This window comes from Symphalangus syndactylus, chromosome 6, assembly GCF_028878055.3.
Source record: "Symphalangus syndactylus isolate Jambi chromosome 6, NHGRI_mSymSyn1-v2.1_pri, whole genome shotgun sequence".
In the NCBI taxonomy this organism is placed as follows: Eukaryota; Metazoa; Chordata; class Mammalia; order Primates; family Hylobatidae; genus Symphalangus; species Symphalangus syndactylus.
In genome coordinates, this window is record NC_072428.2 from 98,672,524 (window position 1) to 98,684,565 (window position 12,042).

The following is a 12,042-nucleotide window of genomic DNA, read 5'->3' on the forward strand; positions in this document are numbered from 1 at the left end:
CCACAAAATAAGTGATACATTTCATGTAATTTCCATCCAAATACCAGTGGAATTTTTTTTTATGTGATAAAAGTAGCCTAAGATTAACTTTGAAGATTAAATGAAAATTGTGTAAAAGAATAAGGAGAAAAGATTTGGTATGCTGTATCATTATAAAAATATTATGCAAAGGTTCAACTAAATTTACAGAATTTGTATGAAAATAAATCCACAGAGAAACCAAAAACTTGAACACAGATTCTAATATAGATAAGAATTTCAAATATGATAAAGATGATGTTTCAAATCAGTTAAAAAAAACACTTGGTAAATGGAGCTGGGACATTTGGATTAACATTTGATAAAAAAAATAAAGCTTGATTCTCTTACAACATATACCAAAATAAGTTTTAGGTAACTTCAGAATTACATATAAACGGAAAACTTTAGAACTAGGAAATAATACAAATATTAACCTACCTTCAGAGTAGAAAAGACTTATTTATTTATTTTTAAATTTAAACTTTTAGTATAAAGAGTATGCATGCAGGTTTGTTACATGGGTAAACTGTGTGACACCGAGGCTTGGGGTCCCAACAATCCTATCACACAGGCAGTAAGCACAGTACCCAACAAGTGGTTCTTCAGCTCACACTCCCACTCTCCCTCCCGTCTAATGGTCCCCAGCATCAATTGTTCCCATCCTTACGTTCATGTATATTCAATGTTTAGCTCTCACTTATAAGTAAGAAGATGGGGTATTTGGTTTTATGTTCTTGTGTTAGGTTATTATAATGGCCTCCAGCTCCAACCATGTTGCTGCAAAGGACATGATTTTTTTTTTATAACTGCACAGTATTCCACAATGTATATGTACCACATTTTCTTTATCCAATCCACTGTTGATGGGCACCTAGGTTGATTCCATGTATCTGCCATTGTGAACAGTGCTATGAGTGAACGGTGCTATGATGAACACATGAGTGCATGTGTCTTTTTGACAGAATGAATTATTTTTCTTTGGATATATACCCAGTAGTAGGATTGTAGAAAAGACTTACAAACATAAAAGTTAAAAATCATTAAAGGAAAAGATTTGGCTAAATGAAGATGTTTCAATCCTCTACGTTAAGAAATTATTAATCAGCACTTTTTCAATATATGGTTAATATATTTACAATACACTGAGGAATATCCCATAAGAAAATAGGCAAAAATTATGCCCTCAAAATTCACACACAAAAAATAAAAAACCATCAAAAACCGAAACCTTTTTTTAAGTTCAAACTTATCAATAATGAAACTGATACAAATTGAAACATGAGTTTCAAAATCTCTCAAACTGATGTCATTTTAAAAATAAGCATTTGGTGTTCACAAATATTTCATGAAACAGAAATACAAACTGATGTTGGCAGATGAATAAGCTAAAACCACTGTAATGAAGAACAAATTCAGCTATGTATGTATCAAGATTCTTAAAACATGCATATCCTCTGACTCACAAATTTACCTCTAGAAATTTACCTTAAAGATATAGCCAGAGATTTAAGTAGAGATGTAAGATGTTTATCTAAATTTTTGAACTGCAAGAGTATCTGAAGTATCCTTTTCTAAGACAGGATTTGTTAAATAAAAAATAGTACATCCATAAAATGGTGAAGAACCATTAATATATGTTTCAAAAAATATTAACTGACATAGGAAATCATCTGTGATAAAATGCTAAGTGAAAATGCAGGACACAAACCTACATGTGCATTATCTGAATTTTGTAAAGAAAATGGATACACACACACTCAACTACACACATATACACTTGTCTATCTGCAAGAAATTACAGAAAAAACCCATCACCATGTTAATATTGCTTTTGTTCTTAGTGGGATTATAAATTATTTTTATTGTTTTCTCGATATATTTTCTATTTCCTATATAATAATTATTTTAAGAAGACATCAACATCGGACCCAATAAATATGCTTCTTATATAGTGACCTACTGATATATTCTGAAATGTGAGAAGAAATTTAAAGTTTTCTATGACAGCATTATTCATAATCCCAAAAAATTAGGAACATAAATGTCGTAAATGTCCATAAAAATCCTAAATGGAAATGATTAAGAAAATGTAACATCCCACTCTGGAGTATAAGGTAGTTTTTAACAATATGTCACAAAATTTTAAGAACGTTTGAAAAAAGGAAAAGGATACAAATTTACAACTACAATCTAATATCAGCTATACAAAATGTATACGGTCTAATAAACTAGAAGGAGATATATTAAAGTCTACAGCTCTGAATAATAGGATTGTGGATGATTTTATGCTTATATTTTATGATTATATATACTTTGGGAGGCAGGCCGATCACTTGAGGTTAGGAGCCTGAGCAACATGGTGAAATCTTGTCTCCACTAAAAATAGAAAAAATTAGCTGGGCATGGTGGTGCACATGTGTGGTCCCAGCTACCTGGGAGGCTGAGGTGGGAGGATCACTTGAGCCTGGGAAGTTGAGGCTGCAGTGAGCCAAGATAGCACCACTGTACTCTACCCTGGGCAACGGGAGTGAGAGCGTGTGTCGAAAAATAAATAAAAATAAAAATAATTGAATATTTTAGAGTGACTTTTAATTTTAAGTCATTCTAAAATAGACACACTTAATATGTTAAGTAAAAACAATAGGATGCAAATATCTCATATTTTTAAAAAAAGCAACTGCAACTTTTACATGCAAATCTCACACACACGAACCCCCCAAAACAATTACTAAACTATGATTTACCAAAATACTAACAGTGGTTATCTCTAATTAGTCGAATAATTTAATATTCTTGATATTTTTCAAATTATAATATGTAAGAATATAATTTAATATTGACATTTTTCAAATTATAATACGCACATACTACCTATATAATCAGAACATTTAAAAAAAGTAATTGTAACTTACTTAAGAATGTTTTCCCATGTTTGACTGTCATAAAATGCATGGCTCCAACTCATTTTGACTGTTCCAACAATGACATTTTGTGAAAATACATCTGATCCTAATTTTCGATAAAGTTCCTCACATTCATCCAAAGGCATATGAAACAACCCCAACATGAAAGCTAATATGGCACCTGGAAAAAAGAATCCTTAGCTTTTATCAGTGTTCAGTTATAGCCCTTATGATGATAAGATCTCCTGAATCATAGTTTTGGCTTAAATTTTAGCGTTGATACTTTCTAGCTATGTCACCTGGGACAAATGACTTTCCTTCTCAGAGCCCCATTTGTTTCAAGGGTAAAATGGGAGTAATAAGAACAACCAAAATTCATGTGTCTTACTGGGTTGACAAATGTAAAGGGATTTACCAGGTCTCAAAAAGGATTAAATAAATGCTACCCCCAATAATGATAATAATAATAATTAAAAAATATTTACAAATGTGTTGTTTTACATTAAATTATATATAAGATACTATGGTAGATAATTCATGTTCTTTCTAACATCAATGAATTACTTAGTTTTAGTCACAGAATATGGTATATTTGACAACTCACCAAGTCACTAAGCAATTCTCCTTCAAGTTAGTCCTAGGAGATATTAGGTACTCTTGGATGTCCTTTTAAAGAGCTGATTCCATATCTAGCTATAATAGGTAGGACACACTGCCACCTAGTGTGCCTAACTGGCATAACCATGAACAAAAAACAAGAAGGAGAAAATTTTGGGGTATGGAAAGAGGGCTGGAGAAGGCAAAGGACTACGATCTTAAACATAAATGCTTAATATTCTTTTCCTTAATGTACTGCCAGAATGCACCACTTCCATATAATAATAATTACCTGTGCTTACACCACAAATGTAATCAAAGAGCTGATGAACTGGCTTCTGAGTAAGTTCAACTAATTTTCGTAGGGTCTGGAGAGCAACCACGCCCCTACAGAAAAGATTAAAGGCAAAATGACAATTCCTGTTTAAAGAAAAAATAATTTAAGCTGTTGAATAAAACAATCTAAGAATTGCTTTTGCAGTTTATATGCTGACATGAAAATTAATAATATAAATCAGAATCAGTAAAAATTGCCTGTCCAAATTTTTAGGATTACTTTTGAAAATCTAATATCTAAATGATACAAAACCTACACTAAGTCAGCACATTTTAAAATTTATATTAGTATCTTTCTCTTGTTTTTTCACTGAACCCATAATTCTGCAGAACAGTATCTCTTTAAGAATAAATCTGGCCAGGCAGTGAGTGGCTCATTCCTATAATCCCAGCACTTTGGGAGGTTGAGGTAAGAGGATCACTTGAGGCCAGGAGTTCAAGACCAGCTGAACAGTATAGTGAGATCCCATTTCTACAGAAAAAAAAAAAAAGTAAAAAGAAGAAGAAATCTACCCAAATACACTTCTTAAGAATGCCAAAAACCAACAAACAACTAAATAAGAATACAAAGATATGCCAATATAAAATTGAAAAAAAAAAAAAAAAAAAACTCTGGAAAACACTTAAAAACTCACTCACTGGTTTTGGAATGCCATATCTTGGTTTCTTCTCTTATTAATATAGCTGGTCACCTATGACTCTATACATTTTTGTCTTACATATTTCACCAGTCAGATTTTTTTTTTTTGAGATGGAGTCTCACTCTGTTGCCTAGGCTGGAGTGCAGTGGCTCACTGGGCTCACTGCAACCTCCGCCTCCCAGGTTCACGCCATTCTCCTGCCTCAGCCTCCCGAGTAGCTGGGACTACAGGCGCCCGCCACCATGCCCGGCTAATTTTTTTTTTTTTTTTTTTTTTTTTTTTAGTAGAGACAGGGTTTCACCATGTTAGCCAGGATGGTCTCGATCTCCTGACCTCATGGTCCACCTGCCTCGGTCTCCCAAGGTGCTAAGATTACAGGTGTGAGCCACTGCGCCCGGCCACCAGTCAGATTTTTAAGCTCCCTTTTCTTTATTCATTTTTAAAAACTCTCAATAACTTTAGGTTAACCCTCTACATTAATGGTATATTAATTAATGTTGCTGACTTTGCTCATTTCTGAATCCTTGCCAACAGCAGTTAATAGCTTCATGAAGGAATGCGAAACGATGAAAAAGCTTAGGAGATATAGACCAATTGCGGGTGTATGTACCATGTAAACTGTCATGTGTGTATCATGACAATTTTTAACAGTGGGAGAATAAAAAAAAAACGATGAAAAGCTCTATTCCCAACACAAGGCAGGAGGTAGGTAAGTCCTGGAACACAAAGGTAGTTAGGCACCAAAAAATTTAGAGTGTCACATTGTGCCTTGATAATGTTAACAGGAAGTAACTAGAAAATTCTGTAAGATTAAAGGAGAAAACCAAAGATGCTGATTTTTTAAATACAACAAATAATGTGGATTTGAGGAGAGTTAAGAAGATGTCTTATGAAAGAGGTACATTATTAATTCAAGGCAAGACATGATTAATTAAATGTAATGCTGGATACAATATATTTAACAATGTGACCTCTATTATCACAAAAAGGAAATAAAATAGGCACGTATACGTTCACATAGAAAAGGATTAGAAGAAAATAAATCAAAATACTAAAATAACCTTAGAGCTGTGAACTATGGTTTTGGGGTTTTTTTCTCTCTCAGGTTTTTCTAACTACTCATATAATCGGGAAAATTAACTATTTAAAAATGTTGTACTCATAAATGCCGAATGAATTTAAATACGTATATATTTGCCAAGTTGCCACAACTGTCTATATCTACCACTGTAGGTTCTCTTATAATAAAGATGTCAAAGATAGGGTTTTTTATTTTTTCTCTCAAGCCCTCATACATTACTGCTTTCCACACAAACCTCCCATCTGGGCTGCTTTCCCATATTCCCCTAAACCAAGTTTTCTCAACAGCAGAACTGCTGACATTCTAGGTTGGATAATCTTTGTTTTGTGGGGCTGTCCTGTGCACTGTCTGATGTTTAATCACAACTGTACTCTTCAAACTAGATGCAAGTGGCAGTGCTCTAGTTGTGACAACCAAAAATGTCTCCAGACACTGCCAAATGTCCTCTAGGGAGCAAAATCACCTCCAGTGGAGAATTACTAATCTAAACCTAACTTCATCCTAACCCACCCCTAGATTTTCCCAAATTACCTCACACTGATTTCCTCCCTATATGACTAATACAACTCTTATTCTACAAGATAAACTATTTATTGGATACAAACTTCTTTTTCATCATGCTTGTCTGATCTTAGACATATGAATGTTCTTTAATTTTCTTACTTCCTTCCTATCTCTACATAAATATAACTTCTTTAAAAAGAAGTCTTGGTCCTGAGCATTCTTTAAAATAGTACTCTTCCTCTCTATCCCTTCACTTTGCTTTATTTTTCTTCATAGCACCCAGAATAACATATTTTTGTTTTTCTATTTGTTGTCTTTTCCTTCTCTACAATGCAAACACTGTATTGTTTTGTTTGCTCACCATCCCCAGGATCTAAATCAGTGCTTACAACATAGTAGGTCCCCAATATTTGTTAGCTGACTCAATGAATGACACTACCTGTCCCAACTCCCCTGAACTTTATGGCAGAGAGGATTCCTTCTGCTCCTTAGTGAAATACTCCTACTCATTTAACTGCCATTTTCCCTATTTTTCACCATCTGGAACCAATTCGATGAACTAGAATAATCTCTCCAGTTATCACTTTATCTATATCACATGAATGACATACACCTTCTTAAGATTATTTCACTTTCCTAAGAAATATCCTCTAAGATCTTTAAAGATTTTTCTCTCTTCAGTGGGCTTTTGCCACCCGAGCACTTCTATATGGATATAATCTTACATTAAATATGTTCAAGAAAGAACTGTCTTTCCTCAACACCAATCTGTTGAGATTCCCTGCAATTTTGTCCCAGTCACACACAGGTTTACTCTTAGAGTGATCTTGACCTATGTCTACCATATCCTGTCTCCATATTTCTTAAAAGTTACCGGTATTGGCGTGGTGGCTCACACCTGTAATCCTAGCACTTTGGGAGGCCGAGGCGGGTGGATCACCTGAGGTCAGGAGCTTGAGACCAGCCTTGCCAACATGGTGAAATCCCGTCTCTACTAAAATACAAAAGTAGCCGGGTGTGGTAGTGCATGCCTATAATCCCAGCTACTTGGGGAGGCTGCAGCAGGAGAATTGATCACTTGAACCTGGGAGGTGGAGGTTGCAGTGAGCTGAGATCACGTCACTGCACTCCAGCCTGGGCAACGAGAGCAAAACTCCGTCTCAAAAAAAAGAAAAGTTACTGGTACGTTTTTCCTTCCTCCTGCCTTCCACTGCCACCATCTGAGGTTAGCTTCCTTCTCTCATTACTTACTCCTTCTTTCATATTGATGTCAAAGTATAAAGGACTCGGGTGAATACAGAACCAAGGAATTTAACAAAAAGATACAGGGTAGTACTTGAACACACAGAAGAGTGGTTGGCAAGTTGGGTACACCAAAAAGCAAAATCAGAGAGGTAAGTTAAAGCTAAGAACAATAGGCAGGGCATGTACTATGAATTACGAAGTAACAGTAGAGATGGCAGGGAACTAGAGAACAAGCTAGAAGATTTTGGGGAAAAGGTTTGAAAAACCAAGCCAAAAAATCTAACCAACAAGTTGGAAGGAACTAGATAAACAAAGACTGAGTAGGAAGCATGGATGGATTGCCAGTAGTAAAAATAGAGCTTAATAGTGAAATTATCTCCTTCTGAACAAAGAAAGGATTTATTTCTTATATGGCACCAGAACTGGCATCTCCAAGTGAAGACATCAGAAGTCAGGAAGTAAATATAGCCTCATTTTGTAACCATCACTTTATCAAGTGACTAGTTGATATATATGGGTAAGATAAGTGTAATAAAAGAAAGCTGGCTGGGCGCGGTGGCTCACGCCTGTAATCACAGCACTTTGGGAGGCGGAGGCAGGTGGTTTACCTGAGGTCAGGAGTTCAAGACCAGTCTGGACAACATGGTGAAACCCCATCTCTACTTACAATACAAAAAATTAGCCAGGCATGGTGGCGGACACCTATAATCCCAGCTGCTTGGGAGGCTGAGACAGGAGAATTGCTTGAACTTGGGAGGCAGAGGTTGCAGTGATCTGAGATCGCACCACTGCACTCCAGCCTGGGTGACAGAGCAAGACTCTGTCTCCAAAAAAATAAAATAAAATAATAAAAGAAAGCTAAAATTATAAAACACTGTCAAGATTTTATGAGAATAATGGTTGATAAGCTTCTAAACTACCAAAAAGGTCTAAAAAGGCCAAATATAAAAATATAAATACTAAAATCAAATCAAATCAAATATGAAAATATAAATACTAAATCAAACCAAAGAACTGAAGTATACGTCAGAGTAGCACATAGATTAATAAAGTATTAATTAAAACAATTTCATGTTTTATTTTGAAAATTTGATTTTATAATGATATAATTAAATCTTTTTTTTTTTAATTCCTAAAGCTGAATTGAATCTGTAGTTTTTAAGAATCATGTTCCAGCTGGGCGCGGTGGCTCGCGCCTATAATCCTAGCACTTTGGGAGGGCAAGGCAGGCAGATCATCTGGCGTCAGGAGTTCGAGACCAGCCTGGCCAATATGGTAAAACCCTGTCTCTACTAAAACTACAAAAATTAGCCAGGTGTGGTGGCGGGAGCCTGTAAATCCAGCTACTTGAGAGGGTGAGGCAGGAGAATCGCTTGAACCTGGGAGGCAGAGGTTGCAGTGAGCCGAGATTGTGCCACTGCACTCCAGCCTGGGTAACAGAGGGAAACTCCATCTTAAAAAAAAAAAAAAGAATCATGTTCCTAGCCTTACCTCGTTCCTCCACCATCAATTGAGAGAATTCGGATTCCTCTCCCTTTCACTGGATCCACGTAGCCAATTAGGGCCAATATTTCTCTAACTGCAGCCTGAAGAGTTTCATCCTTAATTTGTCTCAGTCGTAATAAATATGGAATAATTCTTTCCTATATTGAGAAAAGATACTTGGTTGCTTTTGTCAAATCAAGACTGAAAATGTATGATTATTATTAACCAATACATGCAGTTCACCACATGACAATCAAGGTGACAGTGTTCATTATTTTCTCAGTAATCTTATAAGACAGATTAGTTTTTGATATATTAATGTCAATTTTTCTAGATTTGTTCTAATATTGAGGACAAAAATTAACCAATATTCAAATATTTTCATTAAAAGATGTAACATTTAACTAAAGAAAATATAATTTACTTAATTATAGAAATTTACAAATTATTACAACAAAAGGTTAACATTATAAATTTTGTATAATATTTTGTCCAAATCTTGAGACTAAGAGTCTAAAACTGATTCATAGTAACTACTAGAAGTTAAACTGTTATTAAAAAGAAATAATGAACCATCTTGTATACACTGCATATGGGATTCAAGGGTGCCTCATAAAGCAATACAAACAAATGTTAACAAAGGTAACTGATGTGAGAAGGTAAAAGCAGGCCACTACAATTAAATAATCAGTTTAAATAAAGCTGAGACTTCAAGATTCTAAGCACTCAACATCATATTGTTGATCACAGACCAAAGCTTAAATCCCAGAGTTCTATGTTGCTTACCAAAGATTCTCTAGCTTCTGTACATAGAAGCATCTTACATAGTCAGTACCCCAGGTTTAATGGAATGGCTGAGTGACAGCTATAATTCTGCTGTGTAACCTTCTGTAAATCAAATAATTATCTAGGTATCACTCATTTTGTTTCTTTTTTATGATCAATCAATCTGAAATACTCTAAATTCTTTCTCAATATTTTTTCCCCTAATACTGAGCTGTGAGGCCCCACTGGAGGAACTTGAGCAATGATGCAGAATAATGCAAATTTCCATTTCCGGTTAAGATGAAACACTCTGTTAGAGATCAACGCTCACATCAAGAACAAGAAAATCTTGATGAAATACAAGAAAAGTACCATCTGTTAAAAGGCATCAGACAGAGAACTGCTGAAGCAACAAGAACAGATGGAGCCAAGAATCTGGAGAAGGAGTAATTGCTAGGAAGTGAGCTGGTAAACTATAGCTTTTCTTGCCTTGAGGCATTTGCTGATTCCAGGAAAAAGTAAAGGACCAAAAAAGTGAGTCTGACTCAGACAGAGGGTCCCAAATAAAAGACAGAGAAACCAGCTGATCATTTAGCATCTAAGGGGTTTGGAGTGAAAAAATTGGAAGACCTGAAGGGCTTCAAACACATAGCTGGCTTTACCTCAAGACATTTGCTGAATTCTAAAATCATGAGGTGTGGAAGGCGAAAGGTAAGCTGAAGACCTCTGAAAATCAGAGTGGAAGGCTTTCTATTCTTGAAATTTTATGACCCAATGAGGTGGTGGTTAAGTGAACACACCAGGCTCTCAACTGAAAGCCCTGGAAGAATATGCCCAAAAATCAGGGCAAACTAGAGGTCTTATCCAAACTGTAATACAGCCTTGATCCAGGTTTGACCCTAATTGAATTAAGGCTATCAGGGCTCCACTCAAATGCCAAACAGAAGAACAAATAAACCCTGGAAAAAAGATATAATTTGATATAATCTAGAGCTTATGCAATTTTTAAACTTACGATGTCCAGCATCCAGAAAAACTATAATGTATGTGAATCCAGTACCGCATGACAAAAACCAAGAATTGATGTTCATATCAGAATTACCACAAAAAGATGTTGAAATAAAAATAACAAAATAAAATTATCAAAATATATCAGATACCTATGAATTAGTTAAATAAAATCATTCCAGTGGAAGATGTAAAAGACACCCAAACTGAAAATTTTTAAAACACAGAAGGAAAATAAAGATGACCCAAATAATTGAAAAAATATGCCATATGTCATGGCTTGGAAACTCAACAAAGACCCAATTCACCCTAAATTGTTCCACTTATTCACTGCAATCCCACTATGTTTTTCTCTTTAAAAAAATTTTTTTTAGATAAGCTGATTCTAAAATTCATGTAGAAATATAACATGTCAAGAATAGCCAAGCCAACAATATTAAGAAGAACAAGGTTGGAGGATTTATACTACCTAATATTAAGTTTATACAGCTGCAAAAATTTAGCCAGTGCACTATCAGCGCAACAACAGACAAATATACCAGAGGGACAAAATACTGTGTCTGGCCGGGCACGGTGACTCATGCATGTAATCCCAGCACTTTGGGAAGCCGAGGTGGGTGGATCACCTGAGGCCGGGAGTTCGAGACCAGCCTGACCAACATGGAGAAACCCCATCTCTACTAAAAATACAAAACTAGCTGGGCATGGTGGCGCATGCCTGTAATCCCAGCTACTAGGGAGGCTGAGGCAGGAGAATCGCTTTAACCTGGGAGGTGGAGGTTGTGGTGAGCCGAGATTGCACCTTGCATTCCAGCCTGGGCAACAAGAGCGAAATTCCATCTCAAAAAATACATAAATAAAAAATACTGTGTCTAGAAACAGATCCATATATACATCTCATTTATGATAAAGGTCTTTTCAATAAATGGTGCTGAGTCAACTGGATAAGTGTATTTTTTAAAAGTCAGGGCTTCTGACACACACCACACAACCAAATCTATTCTAGATGAATAGTAGATAGAAGAGCAAAAGGCAAAGCAAGGTTTCAGAAGAAAACACAGGAAAATGTATATATATATATATATATATATATATATATATATTTTTTTTTTTTTTTTTTTTTTTTTTTTTTTTTGAGACAGAGTCTTGCTCTGTTGCCAGGCTGGAGTGCAGTGGCATGATCTCGGCTCACTGCAACCTCTGCCTCCCGGGTTCAAGCCATTCTCCTGCCTCAGCCTCCCAAGTAGCTGGGACTACAGGCGCACACCACCAAGCCCAGCTAATTTTTGTATTTTTAGTAGAGACGAGGTTTCACCATGTTAGCCAGGATGGTCTTGATCTCTTGACCTCATAATCTGCCCACCTCAGCCTCCCATAGTGCTAGGATTACAGGCCTGAGCCACGGCGCCCGGCCAAAAATACTTTTATGACTTTAGGATAGGCAAAGATTTCTTAA

At 35.7% G+C, this 12,042-nt stretch overlaps 1 protein-coding gene across 4 annotated transcripts in view; it reads right to left on the reverse strand.

Annotated features, from left to right (window-relative positions):
* PNPLA8 (patatin like phospholipase domain containing 8) overlaps positions 1 to 12,042 on the reverse strand; it is a 79,965-nt gene that overhangs the window by 23,603 nt on the left and 44,320 nt on the right. For 2 of the 4 annotated variants that reach the window (XM_063642118.1, XM_055283700.2), the window contains 3 exons: positions 8,820 to 8,971; positions 3,814 to 3,908; positions 2,934 to 3,105 (listed from right to left, as the gene is read on the reverse strand). In XM_063642118.1, coding sequence (XP_063498188.1) covers positions 2,934 to 3,105; positions 3,814 to 3,908; positions 8,820 to 8,971 — 419 coding nt within the window. Of the gene's footprint in view, positions 1 to 2,933; positions 3,106 to 3,813; positions 3,942 to 8,819; positions 8,972 to 12,042 lie in introns of all 4 variants that reach the window. The other 2 variants (XM_055283699.2, XM_055283701.2) reach the window with 1 other exon arrangement.